This window comes from Mastigoproctus giganteus, chromosome 8 (assembly GCF_048544385.1).
Source record: "Mastigoproctus giganteus isolate SK-2022 chromosome 8, ASM4854438v1, whole genome shotgun sequence".
Taxonomy (NCBI): Eukaryota; Metazoa; Arthropoda; class Arachnida; order Uropygi; family Thelyphonidae; genus Mastigoproctus; species Mastigoproctus giganteus.
In genome coordinates, this window is record NC_143582.1 from 12,755,348 (window position 1) to 12,776,172 (window position 20,825).

General features: G+C 36.0%; 1 protein-coding gene across 2 annotated transcripts in view; it reads left to right on the forward strand.

Moving 5' to 3' along the window:
- LOC150081261 (X-linked retinitis pigmentosa GTPase regulator-like) overlaps nt 1-20,825 on the forward strand; it is a 104,486-nt gene that overhangs the window by 56,760 nt on the left and 26,901 nt on the right. For both annotated transcript variants that reach the window (XR_016547257.1, XM_090378992.1), the window contains exons 12-16: nt 8,325-8,518; nt 14,076-14,339; nt 18,116-18,257; nt 20,028-20,177; nt 20,563-20,609. Coding sequence is in view for 1 of the 2 variants with exons in the window: in XM_090378992.1 (XP_090235118.1) it covers nt 8,325-8,518; nt 14,076-14,339; nt 18,116-18,257; nt 20,028-20,177; nt 20,563-20,609 (797 nt within the window). In the remaining variant the exon portion in view is untranslated. The remainder of the gene's footprint in view (nt 1-8,324; nt 8,519-14,075; nt 14,340-18,115; nt 18,258-20,027; nt 20,178-20,562; nt 20,610-20,825) is intronic.

The following is a 20,825-nucleotide window of genomic DNA, read 5'->3' on the forward strand; positions in this document are numbered from 1 at the left end:
TGTAGTGTGGTGCACTTCCTTCGATCAACTGGTATTTCCTCGCTGGCTTCTGATGTATTATCCTTTCTGCCTGGTTGTGTCTACGAGTGTACTCAGTCTTGATGATCACTTTGCATCTCGTGGCGATGTGTTGGATCATTTCTGAGGCCAGGTGGCATCGTCGACATGTGTCGTCTAACACACCAGGCTCCTTGGCAATATATTTTCTTTAGTTTCTTGTGTTGATTACCTGGTCTTGGATGCCAAGCATGAATTCTTCAGCAGGGAAGAGCGTCCCACTTGTGGGTCATGCATTGGAAGCAATTTTATTATGTGATATTGATGACGGTCATTGTAGTGTCTTCCATGGAGTGTCTTCTTTGTCCATCTTTCTAGCTTGCTTTGTGCCATCTGAGTGGGAGGGGATGTCTCGCTTATGTTGAGTGGGGTTATACCACTTGTCTAATCTTCCTTATGGCCTGGTAGAGTGCTGCCGTGTGTTTGGAAGTAATCCTTCAGGTTAGCTATTGGATTTCAGGAAAGCTTTTGATACTGTTGCACATAGAAGACTGCTGTACAAATTGGAGCAGTATGGCATTAAGGGCAAGTTGATACAATGGATAAAGGGATGGTTGAGTGGAAGACAACAGAGAGTGGTAATGAGTGGACACTGCTTTTCGTGGACTAATGTTTTTAGTGGTGTCCCTCAAGGCTGGGCCCATTGTTGTTTTGTGTATTTATCAATGATATTGATGAAGGTATATCAGGCTTAATGTTATATACAATACAAAGGTTTGCAGGGTTGTTAATGACAGTAAAGACATTATGCTACTGCGACAGGTTCTAGAAAAGTTAGGCAGGTGTGCTGAGAAGTGGCAACTGAAGTGTAACATTGAAAAATGCAAAGTACTGCATATGGGTATTTTTGTTTTATTATTTTGGTTTTTTTTAGGAGCATTAGCAACTAAGGCCATATTGCTCCGGGAATATGCGGTGGTCATTCCCTGACCTTTCCGCATCCTCCGTATTTGGTGGTGACGGGCTCAAACCCCGGTCTAATCAAGAAGCGTGTGCTACGCACTGCTGCTCCTTCCCACCTGGCTACGGAGGTGCCCTGCATATGGGTAGCAGTAGCCCAAGAGAAATGTACCAACTGTATGGTCCTACGCTCAGGGAAGTGGAGGATATGAAGTTCCTTGAAGATACAAGGAACTTCATATCTGGCTGCACAAGACCTGGAGGTAATTGTGCAGCCAGATATGAAGTTCTCTGAGCGGTGCAGGCAGGCTGCCAGAACAGGTCATGGAGTCTTATCAATGATATATAGGAATTTTGCTAGCAGAGACAAGGAGGTGATTATCCTTTTGTATAAGGCAGTGGTCAGGCGACACACCTTGGGTATGGCATACAGATCTGGAGGCCTCATTTTAGGAAGAATATAGAGTTGCTAGAACAAGTACAAAGAATGGCAACAAGATTGGTGATAGGAACAAAGCGGTGTTTTTACCAAGAAAGGCTTAAGTTCTGTAAGTTACAGCATCTGGAGACTATGCACCTGTGAGGTGATCTGATTAAGGTGTATAAGGCCTTGAATGGTTTGAGCAGGCCTAATGCTAATGGGATTCTTCCACTTGCTCAGGTTATGAACCTGAGGGGACATAGATTCAAATTGAGGAACGATAGTTGCAGGATAGATGTACAGAAGTTTGCCTTTAGGCAGTGGATAGTTGATTGCTGGAGCAGACTTCCATCTGTTGTTGTGGAAGTTAGATAGCTTAAATAAATTTAAGGCTGAACTAGACAAACATGGGTGAATTGGGAAGGGTTTTTTTTTTGGCTGATGCTGTATAAGCTTGCTTTATTACATCATATGCCTCAACCAGTGCTAATGCTAATAAATATTGTATCATTCCAATGTGTTCTGTAAGAATAAAAACCCTTATTTTTCTATCAAAAAGTTTTGCAGTTATGTAATAAACATGACATGAAAATAATTCAAGGGTATTTATTAATCATGTGGAAATGGATGTTTTTACAAAATGTATTGCTCATATTTGTAACTGTGTCTTTTATTTCAACCTTCCCTTTCATTCCTCTTTTGCTCTGCATGTGCATTGTATAATCAGAAAATGCTAGGCACTACTTGATATCATTATATATTTGGAATAGATTTATTTATGAGATGCAGTTCGTGTTAAAATGCCTGAGTCTGTACATTTTACAAACTCTATGGTAAATCTTTAATTTAGTGCTATCAAACCACTGTTTCCAACCCCAGTGAATGGAATACCTTTTTAAATCATTTCCTGAATTACGTACTCCACACTTGTGAGATATTATAGGCAAATCTCCAACTCACAACCCTGCTGAAAAAATGCTGCTGCCTATCCTCACCAGACAGATACTGCTAGATAATCCTTCCCAAATTCATTATGCACTCCCAAATAGATCAACAGTAACTAGCCTTCTGGCCACAACAAAATTCTCACAGCATTTGAAAACAAAGAACTGGCAGCCTTCTACTTCTGCATTGAATCACCATTCAGTACTATGAATGCTTCTTCTCTACTCAAGCAGCTTGAGAATCACTACCTACAGATTGGGAGCAATACTTTTGGCTTTCCTGTCATACCTACTTCATAATCACACAGTTAGCCTGTGCACAGATAATAGTGAGTAATTCAAAGTGATTTCAGCTGTCGTTCTGCAATTTGATATATGCTGATGACTTAAAGATCTCACGCTAAACAAAACCATTTATTACCCAACAGATCATGCATGTAGTGAAACCATGAAAGAAGTCAGAAACCATGATTTTCTCACTAAAACAGCACCCGACAAATGTCCAGCTTATCTTAAAAGGAGTCCCATCCCACTTGTTCAAAGTCACACCAATCTAGGGGTTGTTTGATCCAAAACTTTATTTCAGTCATCAACTTGACCTTAGGTGGCTGTGTAAACAGCACCTGCAGCATGTAATTGACAGCATCCAATTCATCATGGTCAGGTACATTCAAATCTACCCTCCACTGTTGTCTGCAGCAGAAATGTGGGCATAGGCAGTCCCCTACTTCATCAAACCAGTGTATACTTCTGAGTATTAGCTCCTCAGATTAACTTTCCACATGCCCATGTTACTGCCTCACCCTGCAAACCAATGCTGTTAATATTCTGAGGCTTCCATAACTTATTGAAGAGAAGCAACGCCTAACAACAGTTAAATTTCTGACTAGCCTAGTCTCCCATCCCTCCTGGCATAGCTGTGCCTGGAGGAGTCCAGTGTTTCATCTTCAGTGAACTCCAGAGCTGTTCCTACTTCACACTTGCCTTCACCCTGTCGGACTGATTTCTCCCGCAGTCCTTGAGGTTGTCACAGACATTCTCTCAGATATGCCAGACAAGCTGCACTTGCTACCTGGCAGTCTAAAACGCTGATGGAACTGATATTTGGGTGACACTCAAGTCAAGTGGACCCAATTTCGGCAAAGTCTGGACGGTCTTTAACAGCCAAATCCTCTGCTTGCACCTTCATGATGGTGGGACTGTTAGTAATCCTGGATATAACCTCCATGCACAAGTACGTGGTGGGTGACCACCCAGGTGTGAACCAGTGTAAGCAGGGGTCGAGGTGTGGCGCCCACACCACATGGAGGAATGCTGCCCCTCTATTACCAGGCAGTACTAGGTGGTAGATGACTCTCATCAACCGGTGCAATACCACCACTTTGCTTATTGGAGGCTTGAAATGGTGGAACCCATGTTTAGTCTCTAGAGCCAAGTTCCGGTCAACCCTTCCCCATCTCTTCCATCATGCAATATGATTGATGACTTTTGAGGTTATGATGAACATCGTGGCGAGATCCAATATTCCTAACATTTCGAGGGTACAGCTCTAAAACGGTGTTCACAGGCCAGCCACTAATTAGTACACCAGATTGAACCTATTGGTAACTCTATAGGAGGCTTCCGTATCAGCTAGTGTATTATAATCTTGCTACCTCTATTCTGCCAGATAGTAACTGGAGGGAGTCCGAGTAGTTTGTATGCGGGGGGCATTGTCAAGGCCATGTTATGTCAAGGATCTGGATATATTCTTACCATGTGTACACCCTAGATTTCATTACTTCATACAGCACGTCCCACCCACTTTTTCTTACTATTGAATACATCATGAATTGTCAAACTAATAGAGCATGCTTATCTGCGAAAAGATCTAAACCTCCCAAACACTTCCTAATTCATTTCACAAGTATACATGTTCTCGATTCTAATCTCAACAATGTCCATTTCCACTTGCAGTCTGCCAAACCCCATGTACTTTTTCTGACAGAATCTCAGTTATCGGTTGATTCAACTACTGCTCATCTCAGATGCCCAAATTATTCGTTGTATGATTCCTTTCGCCACAAAGGTGGTACTTGTGCATATGTCCATTCTGATTTCCCTGTCAGAGACGTGGCAATTTGGAATCTCCTCTCTTCGATCTTCTCTGACTTAAAATCTCTCTACCTTATTGTGTCAAATTCATCTGTTGTCTCTACCGTTCTCCCAACTCCACTAATCACTTGGAGCTCTTTGGCTTCCTCTCTTTGCAACTTGACTTTCTCCAGTCCAACTTTCCTAACAGTGAGGTAATTTTCCTTGGTGATTTTAATGTTCACAACTCCAGCTGGCTTCCGTTTTCTAGTCACACCGACCCAGCTGGTCAAGATGCTGAGGCTTTTGCAATTACTAATGACCTTGCACAGATTGTTCATTTACCTACAAGAATACTGGATAATCCTAATCATACAGCCAACATGCTTGATCTTTTTCTCACAAACAACCCTTCTAAGTACACGGTCGAAGTGAGAGGTCCTTTAGGCACTTCAGATCACAACTTGGTGATTGTCTCTTCTCCAATGGAACCTTTATCTCATGGATATTCCCAACCTCGTGTTGTTTGGCATTACAAGAATGCAAAATGGGATGACCTGCGAGATTTCTTTTCTTCTTTTCCTTGGTCGACGCCTCCGTAGCCAGGTGGGAAGGAGCAGCAGTGCGTAGCACACGCTTCTTGATTAGACCGGGGTTCGAACCCGTCACCACCAAATACGGAGGATGCGGAAAGGTCAGGGAATGACCACAGCATATCCCGGAGCAATATGGCCTTAGTTGCTAAGGCTCCTAAAAACCAAATAACAAACAAACATTTCTTTGGTCGGATTACTGTTTCAAAACTTCTGATGTCAACACTTGCTCAGATCGTGACAGTGAAATTATTCTTGCAGGAATGGAATCCTTTATCCCACACCCCACTTTAAAATCTCGTCCTTTATCTAGACCTTGGTTTTCCAATAAATGTGCTAAGGCTGTTCAAGGGAAGAATGTTGCATATCGTGATTGGCTTGTTTCTAATTCTCCAGTTTCATTTTCTGCCTACACCAAAGCTCGCAACAATTGTAAAGCAGTTATTAATCAGTTTAAACTAGAGTTTGACCAGGCTAAGAGTAGAAAACTTGCTTCTTGCCCTAATGGTAGCCGAGCATTCTGGTCTCGTGCCAAAGCTATTGGCCATAACTTTTGCCCCTCTATGCTCCCACCTCTGTCCAAACGAGATGGTTCTGTTGTCACTTCAGCCAAGGATAAAGCTGACCTGCTAGCATTACATTTTTCTTCCAACTCACATATTAATGATCTTGGGAAAACGTCTCCCACCATACCCAACACGCTCCATTCAATGCCTCCTGTGGTCTTCCATCAAAAAGGGTGTCAGAAGGATTTTGACGAATCTTGATGGTAAGAAAGCTCCAGGTCCCGATGGTATTTCTCCACTTGTTCTCAAAACCTGTGCTCCTGAACTTACTCCTATTCTTGGCCTCCTTTTTTCACTTTCTTATTCCAAAGTTGTTTTTTCTTTTGCTTGGAAATTTGCTCATATCCAGCCAGTTCCTAAAAAGGGTGACAAATCCATCCCATCCAATTATTGTCCCATTGCAATTACTTCTACTCTTTCTAAAGTAATGGAGAAATCAATTAACCGCCAACTCTTAAACTACCTAGAGAGAAACCTTCCGTCTGATCAATGATCGCCAGTACGGATTCCTTCAGTGTCGTTGTGTTACCCATTTATGGACTAATTCAATGGAAAGGTTCAAGTAGTTGCTCTTGACATCTCAAAGGCTTTCGATCGTGTTTGGCATAAAGGTCTTCTAAACAAGCTTCCATCATGTGGTTTGACAACTGTTTTTTGTAATTGGTTATCCAGTTTTCTCTCTGATCGCTCACTGAGGGTGATGGTAGGTGGCTCTCTGTCTTCTAACTTCTCCACTAATGCAGGTGTCCCCTAAGGTTCAATTCTTTCCCCCACTCTTTTCCTCTTGTATATTAATGACCTTCTTCCATTGACCGGAAATCCTATCCATAGTTTTGCCGATGACAGCACATTGCATTCCACTTTCCATTTTGAGAAAAACCTTGCCCTGCTCAATCAGCTTCAACTTCAAGAAAATCTGCTACCAATTCCTTAAATGCCGATCTTCAGGTAATTCTCCAGTGGGGCAAAGACAACTTAGTTGATTTCAACCCTTCTAAAACTCAGTCTTGTCTTATATCTCGCAAAAAGGATTCTTCTGCTCTTATGCTTATCTTTGGTGACACTCTGATTTCTAAGCAAAATAATATCTCTTTTGGGGATTACCCTGACTTCTAATCTCTCTTGCACAAGCACATTACAAATATTGCTTTCTCTTACACATTACAAATATTGCTTCCTGCATCTAAAAAACTTGGTCTTCTCTTTCGCTCTCGGCGTTACTTTTCTTCCAAACAGCTGCTCACTCTGTATAAATCGCAAACCGCCCTACCATAGAATATTGTTCCCACATCTGGGGTGGTGCCCCCAAAACCTCTCTCAGGGTTCTTGATTCCATTCAGAAGAGAGCAGTTAGGTTAATTAATGATTCATCTCTAACAGAGTCTCTCCACTCGCTGTCTCATAGACGTACTGTTTCTGCTGCATGCCTCTTCTACAGATACTTCCATGGGCACTGTTCTTCTGAATTGGGTTCCATAATTCCCGCTCTCTCTTTCAAAACAGTCCGAACACGTGCAGCCAACATCCATTTACTGTCCAACTTCAAACCCACAGAACCAACTTTTCATCTTCCTCATTTATTCATTCAACTGCCGTTTCCTGGAACAACCTTCCTTCATACATATTTCCTGAAAATTACAGTCTACAGAAGTTCAGGTCCAATGTCAACAAATATCTTCTTTTGTCTTCTCAACCTCCAACCCAAGCATGGTACTAAGTATTATAGGTCCCAATACCCTCGTGTTTAGTTTTGGCCGACCGGGCTAGCCGGGTGGGTATAGTGCCTGCCTGGCAACCCAAAGGTCGCGGGTTTGAATCCCGCCTCGGGCTTGGATCAGAGTACTGCAAAAACCTTAGGAGGTGCATTATGGCCACAGAAGCCGATGCGCCAACAACTAACTAAAAACAAAAAAAACCCCTGTGTTTGGGGTTTACATTAAAAAAAAAAAACTTAAAACTTTTCCACATCTATGATCTGGATGCCAACCTGAAGAATTTCGATCAGAATTGCATATATAGATGAAGAATATTCTATGACTGCTAGTCAGGACCACCACAATCTTCTGCTACAACCTAATAACTTATATCTTCAGCTGATCTCTTTGGGAAGTAACCATATCATCAAGCAGTCCAGTCCAAGAATGCACATAATACTGGTCCTCGAATTCGGACCTGACTGGAGAGTTCCACTTAATTGGATTAATTCAGGCACGTCTTACTATTCTGCTGTACATATCTGGACTTATCTACTTTGACAGTTATACTGTAATCTTCATTTAAATTAACATATAAATGTTAATTTATATTGTATTTTTACTTCTAATTTAATTTATGCAGATTTATTATTAGCATGTGTCTTTATTTTCTTATTTATAGGATTTTTTTCATATTTATTGTTAACCTCTGGCCTAAGTGCCATGATGGGCTATTATAACAAGCAGTGTATGTATTTATCATATTCCTTTAGATGTTACCAATAAAGATACAGTGCTTATACTATTTTCTACTCAAAAAGATCCATTAATGATAGTTATAATTATTGGGTTGACTAGTATTATAGCTACTAACTTTAGCCATTACTACACTTTTTAAAATTTAATATGAATGGATGTCATAATGTGATATTGTTAAAATTCAGTTTTGTGAGCAAAAAACCCCTTTTTTCCAGTAATAATTTCCATGTTACTTAAAATAGAAGTAGAGATAAAAATGTTTTACTTTGTTGAGAATATTGTTTTTGTTTTGGTTAAAAAAAGTCTGCTTTTCAAAGATTCAGCTCCTATGGAGGAAGACGATGATGATGATGAAATTGAAGATGATGAAACAAGTGATGATGAAAATGAAGTTCTGAGTAAACTTGAAAGGAGGTATTCTATTCTTCAAGAAGCAGAAGATAATGACTACATACGACATGCCGATAGTGATGTTGAATCAGAAGTATCAGAAGTATCTGATCTCAATAAGGTATAATAGACCTTTTTCCTCAACATACAAGATACAAATTACCTTCAACTTCAAACTGTAAAAAAAAAAAAAAATTAAAAAACAAATAATGAAATGAGAAACAGTATGGGATCCAGTCTATCCTTAAAATGTATTCAAATTTAACCATAACCAATTTTTCAAGTAACTTACAATAATTTATTATAGTAACATATAACAATTTAACAATGTTTTCTCCCCTTTTATTACTATTTTGCAATCACTAATGAAGTGGTAGAACATAAATTTCTCTTTATTCATGATATGGCCAAGGCGAGAAGAGTTTAATTTACATATTCATTTTGACTACAGATGTACTGAATTAATTAGTAAGGGCAGCCAGGTTTTTGCCACTACAGTTCACACTGCAGAGATGGGGGAAACCACACTGAGCCATGCATTTTTCTTGGCAACATACAGACTCAAACTCACAACCACCTTAGTTGTAGGTGCATGTGCTAATTACTGGACCATGGTTGGTCCATGTTACAAAACATCTCATTTCCATCTGTACATAATATAATTTCCAACTGGAAATAAAGAAATAATTAGATATAGGTTAAAAATCCTTTATTACTCTCTTTTTTAACATTTTGTACCCAATTATTTAACATATTATGAGAGTTTTCTTGGATTCAGGGGAGGTCCCCATGGACTGTAAATGTGCAAATGTATCCCCAGTTCACAAGGGGGCGGGGATCAAAGGGTGACATGAGTAATTCCAGACCTGTTAGTTTAACTTCTGTTGTGAGGAAATTAATAGAGGCACTGGTTAAAGAAGCACTGCAGGATCATCTAACAAGACTGCAGTAATAGTTCAGACACAGCATGAGTTTGTTAAGGGGCAGTCTTGTCTAACCAATTTGATTGGATACTATGATGTGGTCACCAAGGAACTGGATGCAAAAAGTAATTTTGATATCGTATAGTTGGATTTTTTAGGACAGCTTTTGATACAGTACAGTAGTCTTCCATGTTGCACATGGAAGACTACTATACAAATTTGAGCAGTATGGTATTAAGGGCAAATCACTGCTATGTATAAAGGGATGGTTGAATGGGAGAAGATAGAGTGATCATCAATGAATGGACACTGCTCTTCATGGACTATTGTTATTAGTGGAGTCCCTCAGGGTTCAGTTTTGGGCCAATTGTTGTTGGCCCAAAACTGAAAACAAAAAAACAAGCGTATATAGCATCAGCCAAAAAAAAAAAAAAAAAAAAAACCTTTCCATTTTACCCATCCAATCACTCCAAATATTTGTTTAGTTCAGCCTTAAATTTATTTAAAGCTGAATTTATTTATTTTCTTTAAAGCAGAATTTATTTAATTTATTTAATGTAAATTTATTTTATAATGTCCAGGTTTGTCCATTAATGTCCATAAATTTATTTAATGTCTAGGTTTGTAGATGTACACGAAGGTTGGCATAGTTGCTAATGTCACTAATGACAGTATGCTATTGCAACAGGATCTAGAAAAGTTGAGCAGATGGGCTGAGAGGCATCAACTGAAGTTTAACATTGACAATTGTAAAGTACTGTATGTGGGTAGCAGTAGTCCCAGAGAAACGCATGGCACCTCCGTAGCCAGGTGGGCAGGAGTGCGTAGCACATGCTTCTTGATAAGACCGGGGTTCGAGCCCGTGACCACCAAATACGGAGGATGCAGAAAGGTCAGGGAATGACCACTGCATATCCCCGGAGCAATATGGCCTTAGTTGCTACTGCTCCTAAAAAGCAAATAACCAACCAGAGAAACGTATCAACTGTGTGGTACTACACTCTGAATAGGGAGAATGAAAAAGACCTAGGGGTAATTGTGCAGTCAGATATGAAGTGTTATGAGCAGTGCAGACAGTCTGCAAGAGTAGCTCATGGTGTCATGTCAGTGATATACAGGAACTTTTCTAGCAGGGATAAGGAGGTGATTATCCCTTTGTATAAGGGGATGGCCAAGCCACATCTTGAGTACTGCACACAGTACTCAAGGAGGCCTCGTTTTAGGAAGGATGTAGAGCTGGAACAAGTACGGAGGATGGCAACGAGATTGGTAAATAGAATAAAGGGTTTCTCTTACGAAGAAAGGCTTAAGTTCTGCAAATTGCAGCGTCTGGAGACTAGGCACTGGCGAGGTGATCTGATTGAGGTGTATAAGGCCTTGAATGGTTTGAGCAAGCTCAATGCTGATGGGATTCTTCCTCTTGCCCAGATTAATTGCATGAGGGGACATAAATTCAAATTGAGGAAAGTTGTTGCGTAATAGATGTGCAGAAATTTGCATTTAGCCAGCAGGTGGTTGATTGCTGGAACAAACTTCCATCTGTCGTGGACCTTGACAGCCTAAATAAATTCAAGGCAGGACACAACAAACATTTGGAGTGAATGGATTGGTGAAATGGGAAGATTTTTTTTTTTTTTTATTGCTGATGCTGTATAAGCTTGCTTTCTTGCATTGTATGCCTCTACTAATACTAATATTATGTTGAAGCAAACATACTTTCCATTGACATTTAATCCAGCATTCCTTCATTATCAGTTGTGGTGACTCCATAATTCTTTTCTTCAAGTGTGCATTATCAACAGTAGTTGTTACTGTACCTTTGCCAGATATGTGACCATATATGAAGAAAGGCAGATGGGGATTATATCCAGAGAGTATCATGGCTAGAGACTGGCACTGTTCTTTGCCGTCTGTTAATCTAAGGTGCAGTCATCAAAGAAATTAAATACATCACTACCACATTCATTTTATGGCTGGGAGGAGGCTGTTATCCTGTTAAAATACTGCAGTGCTAACATATTACCTAAATATGTTAGAACTACAATATTCTAACATTTTTAGATAATTCTGTCAGATTTAATACTGATGTCACTGAAGAAGGAGAAGAAAGCAGTGTAAGGGTGGATTGTACTAGGTCTTGTAAGGATTTTGAACCCAAAATATTGACATATCTGCTAACCATTTCCATGTTATGTAAGGTTTTCTCATTTTACATACAGCACAGTTGCTTGTGGAGTACTTTGCACCCCTGTTTCCTACACTAGTGCAGGAAGTGCCAGTGCAGATTCCATCTCTAATGTGTAGAACCACATAATGCTATTCTCAAATGGGAAACACTCCAAAACCTCTCTGAAATCACTGATGGTGTGTTCAGTTGCACACCATCAATGTTGTGTAATACTTGAGTCTGTTCAAATAAAATTAAAAGCAGTTGTGTTAATCAGTAATAATAATTCAAGGAAAATAAATAATAAATTCAAGGAAAACTTGAACAAGCTATTGACAGGGATGGACAGAGTTGATGTGCAAAGGGGTTTTTTTTTAGCTGTTGCTGTATAAACTTGCTTTCTTGCATCATTTGCCACTACTGGTTACTGCTAATAATAATAATTTCTCTCTCTCAATACAAAATGTTTGTACCACAGTTTAATTTCTGCTATATCCCTTTATTTTCTTTTTTTTTTTAAATAAATATTTTCTTATTATTACACAAAAAAGAATATGTTTTCTACTTTTCAGTTTTTTGATAATTAAAAATGTCATTCATAAATATTTATGTACTGATGTACTGTTTATATATTTTCATTGTAAAAGTAATAAATAATTATTTCATTTTGAGACATGATAAGAAATTGATTCTACAGGGTGTTCCACAAATCTGGAATCATAGATTTTTTTAAAATAAAAATACCTAACACAAAAGTATTGGAACCTGTAGTACTTAATAGCATGCATGGGCTGAAGGTTGAGAAGTAAAATAAGATACTTGTTGATATTAAACTTCAATTTCTGTAGAATGTAATTTTCGGGAAATACATGTGAAGGAAGGTTTTTCCAGAAAACAGAAGTTGGAAGAATAAATGTGGCAGAAGAAAAGTTGGTTCTGTGAGTTTGAAGTTAGACAGTAAAAAGTGCTGACTAGTTGCAGCATGCATTCAAACTGTTTGGAAGAAAGAGGAGGAATTATAAAAGCCAATTCAGAAGAACAGTGACCATGGTAGTATCTATAGAAAAAGCATGCGGCAGAAGCAGAATGTCTATGAGACAGAGGGTAGAGAGACTTTGTAAAAGATGGGTCATTAATTAACCTAACTGCCCTCTTTTGAATGGATTCTAGAAGCCTTAGAGAGGTTATGGGGACACCGCCCCAGATGTGGGAACAATATTCTGTGGTAGGGCGGATTTGAGATTTGTACAGAGTTGAGTAGCTTTTCAAAAGAAAAGCTTCCTTTGCATATAAAAAAACTGGGTTCAGTTTTTTTAGATGCAGAGGAAGCAATATTTGTGATGTGGTTATGCCAAGAGAGATTAGAAGTCAGGGTAATCCCTAATAGAGATATGTGACCTTGTCTAGAAATCTGTATCATCGAAAATAAGCATAGGAGAAGAAGAATACTTTATCCTTTTTGCGAGATATAAAACAAGACTGAATTTTAGGAAGATTGAAATTAACTGAGTTATCTTTGCCACATTGGAGAATTATATGGAGATCAGCATTTAAGTAATTGGTAGTGGATATTCGAGAAGTTAAACTCGCCCTGCACAAACCTTTCTCATTTCAAAATTCAAGGAGGCAGGTCAGTGTTAAATAAATAATGGACTTTCACAGAGACTTTCTGATGAAGGAAAGGTTCGAACTCAATCTGAGCAAATCCCTGGGCCATGTCTACAGAAAGTGAAGTGTCAAAATCCAGTGTTCACCAAATCCTGAAGAGAAATCAGTGCTCTTTATAAATTGCAAGTTCTTTAGACACTGATTAAGAATGACACTGATCAATGCAGTGAGTTCTGTGAATTGTTCTTGAAGAAAGAAAATCCTGCCTTCAGAACAACTGTTTTTCAATGACAAGGTTAAGTTTTGTTTGTTGGTTTTGTTAATTAGTGAAACACTAATTTCTGATCCAAAAATAACCTGGATTAGTATGTAAGGAGAAAGCTGGCAGCTGGGTTATGGTATGGTCTCTCTAGATGGACTGAATAATTTACACATCTTTCTTCTTACAGGAGAGGTGTATCTTAGTATTATTTGTAGCAGAATGATTCAAGGAAGCAAGCAGACTATTTTTCAACCAAAAAAATAAATATTATATTATTTTTGAAAACAGCTTTTCAAATATTTCCAGCGAGCAAATCGAATATCCAGAATGGTTTCCAACAAGAGCTAGTGCACTGGCTCATTACAACTGTACAGTTAGAGGATAGCCGGATAGTTTCTTCAACCTTTGAATTCGAAGCATGGATAGTTGTAATGTCTTCCACAATTCCCTGACCTTACACTTCTGGATGTTTATCTGTAGGGCCATCTACAGCTTAAGATATATGCTGTGAAAATATGCAGTGTGAGATGCATCTTAAAGAAAGAATTCCCACTGCATGCAGTGAGCTCGTACCTCAAATTTTACATTATTTACATTGTTGTATTTGTGTGATTGATGAACATATCAAATATATTTTGTAACAATTCCCTACGATTCCATGCAAATAGAACACTCTGTAGTAGTAGTATGCATAAATTATTCCTTTTTTAAATTTTAGACACACGCTCTTGTCACAGATGATCATAATATATCCTGTCTGAAACCAGTGACATCTCGAGATGAACCTGAATCAATATTAGTTGTAGAATGTGAAAAAGAAGAAGAGCAGCAGCCTGCAGCAGAAGAATGTGAAAAAGAGCAGCTGCCTGAAGCAGATGAATGTGAAGAAAATGTAGATAAAGATAAACAAAAGGAGGATGACAATAAATTAAAGGAAGATGAAGATAAACTAAAAGAGAAGGAAACTGATAATTTAAATGAGGTTTGTGTTAAAATTATTTTAAATATCGAGTATAAATTTTAATCACCTCTTTCATTGTAGAGGGGGAAAAAAATTATCCATGAGAAATACTTTGACATTAGTATAGGTACAGTAAACCATTGTTAATATGAAACTGATGGAACCACAAATTTAGGACTTATTGCAGAATTCATATTAATTACTTTTGTAATAAGTGTGAATATAAAAAAGTATGGTATATCACTCATTGTGGAATTATGAGAAATATATTATACAGGAATGCCTACATTAAGCACCAGATCAGAGGACCAGCAAAAATGCATTGCTTAACACCAGTTGGTGATTAAAAAAAGGTGCATACCAAATTTTAGTAACTTTGACTCCTTTTATTAAATTTCCAAACATAATCCTCATTATAAAATAAAAAATATATATTCATTTTTAATAATTATTAATAAGATTAATAAAAATCAATTTTATTTATATTATTTATCTAAGTTATTAATTTTTTTTTTCCAAAAATTTCATTTTAATTTGGTTCTTCAAAATCTGCTGGCTCCAGAAACATTTTGCGTGATATTCTTTTAATGCAGTATGTTCTTTTAATCTTTTTAACTCATTGCATCCAGCTCTTTGGATTTATAACAGATACTTTTTTATCTCTTCTCTTTCCATCCTAACAGTTTCTCAATTTTTTTTTTTTTTTTTTTTTTTTTTTTCACAGAAAAATAAATAAAATGATGTCCTAGCTATTAACTTTAGAATTTTTAAAGCAGTTCTGCAAATTTGTGTTTAATTTTTTTTTTCTTTTCTTATTAATGAATTGGTCATCAGGCATGCTTTTTTATATTGCATAAAATATATGGAAAGCATGAGACGATACTGTATATCAGAATATAGGTTATACTCTGTGACATATACTGTAGTGTCATATAAGTTGATCAGAGGAAGGTAAAACTGTTTGACACTTAAGTGTGTCAGACAATTTTCTAATTTTTTTTTAAAAGTCTGCTTTTCATGAGGGTTGTTCAATGAATGATTGTAATTTTTCATGAAGAACTGTACTGCTTGCTATTTCTAGCTGAGCTCTGAAATTTAAGACCAAACCAAGCTGCATCACCTAGCAACTGCGTAGTTGACTCGTGCCATGACTTCCAAGGTGTGACTTTGGCAGTAGGTCAAGTTTATGCTTGTTCAGTTTCGCCTGTGTAACAATGGATATGACACACAAGGAAGAGAATGCTGCTCTCAAATTTTGTTTCTGTCTCAAAAAAACATCAGCTGAAGTATATGAAAAGTTAAAAGAAGCTTATGGTATATCCACACTTGCATATTGCACGGCTTTCAGGTGGTTTAGAATGATTCAAACACAAAAATTGGTTGTGTCTTTGATTCAAACACAAAAATTGGTAGTCCTGAAGCACCAGCCACTGCTGTCACCACAGAAACCATAAACACTCTTTCTGTAATCATGAGAGAGAAGATTGTTGTGTAAGTAAGGCAACTGGCAGAGATTTTGAGAATATCAGTAGGAAGCACACACAATATTCTCCATGACCATTTGCATATGACACTTGTTTGTGCACGCTGAGTTCCAAGACTACTCACACCTGAGCAACAAGTTCGCATGGAGGTTTGTCAGGAGCTGCAATGGATGGTTACTGAAGATGGTGAGATTCTACACAAGGTGATAATGGCAGATGAGACATATGCTCATCAGTTTGACCCCAAAAGTAAGCAACAAATCTCTGTTTGGAAGTCTACGTCATTGCCAACTCTGAAAATAGCAAAAGTTAGCTTCTACAGGAAAGGTTATGGCCATCTCTTTTTTTGACATTTAAGGAATGGTTTACCAGTATGTTGTACCACATCATATGACTGTTACGGGACCTTATTACAGAACTGTACTGTACAATTTGCGGGATCACATTTGTCACAAATGACCACAACTGTATGCAGGTGGGTGGATGCTGCCAATGTGAGACCGCACATTGCTCATACTGTCATTGAGTACTTGATAAGCATTAGTGTCAAATGTGTTTCTCATTCACCCTACAACCTTGACCTTGCACCCTCCCTGTGATTTTTTTTATTTCCAAAGTTAAAAAGGAGCTGCAAGGAAAATGTTTCCAGTCATCAGAAGAAGTTGTTAAGACTGGAGCCGACCATGTTTTTGAAGAATGGCAGAAACATTGGAGTTAAGTGCATTGGGGACTACTTTGAAAATGAGCATTAAAATATAGATGATTAATAAAGGTATGTTGTGAAAAAAAAAAAAGATTATTCTTTATTGAACAGCCCTCATAAATACTGAAGTAGCAAGAGTTTTAAAAGAAAAAATTGAACACTTCATGGTAATAGGTTGTCCTTGTGATTGATTAATACTGTATTTTGTTGAAAAGGGAGCACATGCCTTCTGCTGAAAGTAGATGAATATTTGGTGGAATTTATTACTATTTTGAAAGTGTTAAAAGGAAAAGCAGTTAATGCATGAAATTTTTCAATAAGTAACAGTAGTCTTCCCCATTGCTTTACTTATTTGAGGTAGTGCAATACATAGTAACTCGTGAAGGTAGTCACAATATAAGAAACAATTAAATCGATGCCATTCATGCTACTATTGCAGTTCACTATTGCGAACAAAGAATGGTGTATTTTCACTGAACATTCTGTAGCATCCTTTTTAACATATCAGCTAGTGCTATTCTGGTTTATGGAATTGGATGATAAATTTAGGCTTCAAAACATAATTTTTCCATTTACACTTGTACATTAAAGTGTGTATCTGTGTGTTAGTCTAAGTCACAACTTAACCACTTGCTTGAGTTTTTCTGTATAGTGTAGACAGACACCATTCAGAAATTGATTTCTCTGTATATTGTACATTCTCCACATGTTCTGGTTTGTTTTCAGTGCTGTCAATTCACTAAATTGTTATATTATGTGATTTGCCTCAAAAATGTTTTCATTTTTTTATAATCATAATTTCTCTATTGTACAGTTGAGGATTTTTTGTTTATTTCAATAATATCAACATGTATGTGCCACTTTTCATGTGTATGCATCAGTGACTATTTCTTTAGTTTTTTTTAATTTTTTTGTTATTTTGTATTGCCAAGTATAATGAAAAGTAATGTGTTATAGCATTTCTTCTGAGAGTAGGTATTGTATTTACTGATAGATAACAGCGATTCAGAAATTTCTCCTAATGATCGGGTTCCGGGTCAACAGATATTTACAATTTATTGGAAATATCTGTTGGGTAATTTGAAAATACTAGTCCAAAAGATGATCATAAAGATGATTTTAGTGTGCAGCTAGACAGTATTGTATTGTAAATCTGTTATTGTAAATTTTCTGTCAATTGGGCTATAAAAAGAGTTTCAAACAGATTGAACTTGTATTTCAAGTTCATGCTTACCCTCCATCATTGGGATACTTTAGCACCCAAATATTGTTGAGGGGGATATGTTTTAGTTTCAATTGGACTGCAAACAAATATTATTAGGGTGGGGATACCACCACATATTAGAATCTCATATGCCAGCCAGTATTTGCAAAGTAGAACAGAATAACATGAGTTTTTGAAATATTTTTTTGAAAAAAAAAAAAAAAAAAAGTGAACTGTTAAAATGGTTAAATATTGTTTCAAGATTGTTATCAGTGAATAATTTTTAAATATAGTAATAGGAAAAACAGAGTAAATATTATATTGATGAGTAAACAAGAATTGTCATAAAAGTAAAATGAAGTATAATTAGCTTAGGAATGAAAAATACTTAAAGTAGAAACAATAGTTACCTTCTAGTATGCCAGAGGTTGCTATCAACACTGCAGAGGATGCTCAAACTCAAGAAAAGTTTGTACAGAATACATCAAATAGCCCAAAGAAACCCACAGAGCCATTGAAACAGGATAATACCAAAAATAAGAAAAAAGGTAATTTAATTTCTTTTTTTAAGATATCATTAAAAGAAAAAAAATTAAAAGTACTGTACTTTTAAATTTTTTAATGTATTACTCGCCATCAGTCAACATCCTTAGGATTTACCTCTTATGATGACTTTATGAAAGGAAATAAGAATTCTTCTGTTGAATCCTGTGCCATCTATCATAATTCAGATTACTAATTGTTTTGAACTTTTTGCACGAAAATAGCCCTGTGTTGTGTTTAGTCATTCATATTTTAATTCTCCACATAACAAATGTGTCTACTGCGCACCTGAAAACTTTTGATTTTTCCTGATTTCCATAAATAATGTTTTTTATAATTTATTGAAGGTTTCCCCCTTTTTTGGTTTTAACCAAGTTTGTGATGCTTGTTTTCAAATACTCATATATTTTGTTCCTCAGATATGGACCTTAGCAGATGCATTGATATCACTTAATATGCAGTTTTGGTTTTGTTTTAATATATTACTATTTCTGTGTTTGTGTCCTTATGTACTTTTCTAAATTTCTAATTGTATTGTTTCAGATTAAGTCTAATTATTTGCTCTTAAAAATATATATATATTGGAAATATGCAACTTACCTGAGGCTTGATTTATTTGCTATGAGTATTGTTTTCTCAAAGTGTATCAGAATTTAAAAAAAAAAAAAAAAAAAAATTCATATGCAAAGTTCAGAAGAAATTCCTACCATCTTTGATGGATGCTTTTTCAATCATTACTGCAGCAGAAAATAATATCGATGCAAAATGGACTACCATAATTGATAGCCATATATGAAAGAATATCTAAAATTATTTTGTTTATATCACTTGTTCTTCAGAAAGAACAAATTAAATATTTTGGTTTTAAAATCCAGAAAATTGGATCTTTGCAATGAAGACTAATTGCAAATTTCTTTACAAAAGCAAATAAGGCTGCTGCTGTTCCCACATTCTTATAAAAATTTAATAATTACAATTCTTTTCAATTTTTATGGAAAAATTTTGATAGCTATTCTTTCCACATATTACATTGATAATATGTGGAGTTTCAAATTATGGTACAAAATAGTTCGAAAATAATATCGATGCAAAATGGACTACCATAATTGATAGCCATATATGAAAGAATATCTAAAATTATTTTGTTTATATCACTTGTTCTTCAGAAAGAACAAATTAAATATTTTGGTTTTAAAATCCAGAAAATTGGATCTTTGCAATGAAGACTAATTTGCAAATTTCTTTACAAAAGCAAATAAGGCTGCTGCTGTTCCCACATTCTTATAAAAATTTAATAATTACAATTCTTTTCAATTTTTATGGAAAAATTTTGATAGCTATTCTTTCCACATATTACATTGATAATATGTGGAGTTTCAAATTATGGTACAAAATAGTTCGAAAATAATATCGATGCAAAATGGACTACCATAATTGATAGCCATATATGAAAGAATATCTAAAATTATTTTGTTTATATCACTTGTTCTTCAGAAAGAACAAATTAAATATTTTGGTTTTAAAATCCAGAAAATTGGATCTTTGCAATGAAGACTAATTGCAAATTTCTTTACAAAAGCAAATAAGGCTGCTGCTGTTCCCACATTCTTATAAAAATTTAATAATTACAATTCTTTTCAATTTTTATGGAAAAATTTTGATAGCTATTCTTTCCACATATTACATTGATAATATGTGGAGTTTCAAATTATGGTACAAAATAGTTCTCTAAAACTTTTTAATATAACATTTATAAATATTTCCTTTTTTTGTAGGTTCTAAATTTTCCTGGTTTGGATTCAGAAGGAAGAAGAATGACCAGAATAATAAAGCTGTTGAAAAAAATGATAAGAAAGAATTGGAGAATAATGAGCAACTGTGTGATTCTTCTGTCAAAGAAAACAGAGATGATGAGGAGAAATCTAGTAAGTTAGTTTCAATTAGTAAGGATTTGCCAGTCATTATTCAAAAGTTGGCAGATATTAATTTAAGAGAATGACAACATTATTAATAGTGATTCTTGGGAATTATGCAAAATTTTTGTTTTTTTGTATATTATACAAAATTTTTGCATATTTGTTTTACTGTGATTTGGATTTCTGCAAATCACAGTAAAACAAAAATTTTTTTGTTTTACTGTGATTTTTTTCCAGTTATTAAATTATTCAGCTGAATTTTTGAAATACCTTATATTTTTTTCATTTGATTGAATTCTTAAGCTGTATGTTTTTGTAAATAAATAGTGGTATTTTAAATCCTGTGTTCAGAATTGATTTGATAACTTCATGAAATATTTTGCTCCATTTTTAGGTCCACATAATGAAGTTACTATAGAAGAGTCACAAATAAAAGAAGTGGTGAGCAAGTGTTTATTTTATTGTTTTTATTGTGCATAATGTACTGATGAAATTTTCCCACATAAATTGTAATTTCACTTACAGTTATAGGGCCCCCAAAGGAGAAGACAAAACATTTTAATATAATTTAAAAATGTGATCTGTACAATGGGCTCTCTATCCATTGTTAATTTAATTAAAATTCCTTAAAATGCAATGGATAAGGAAATGACAGAT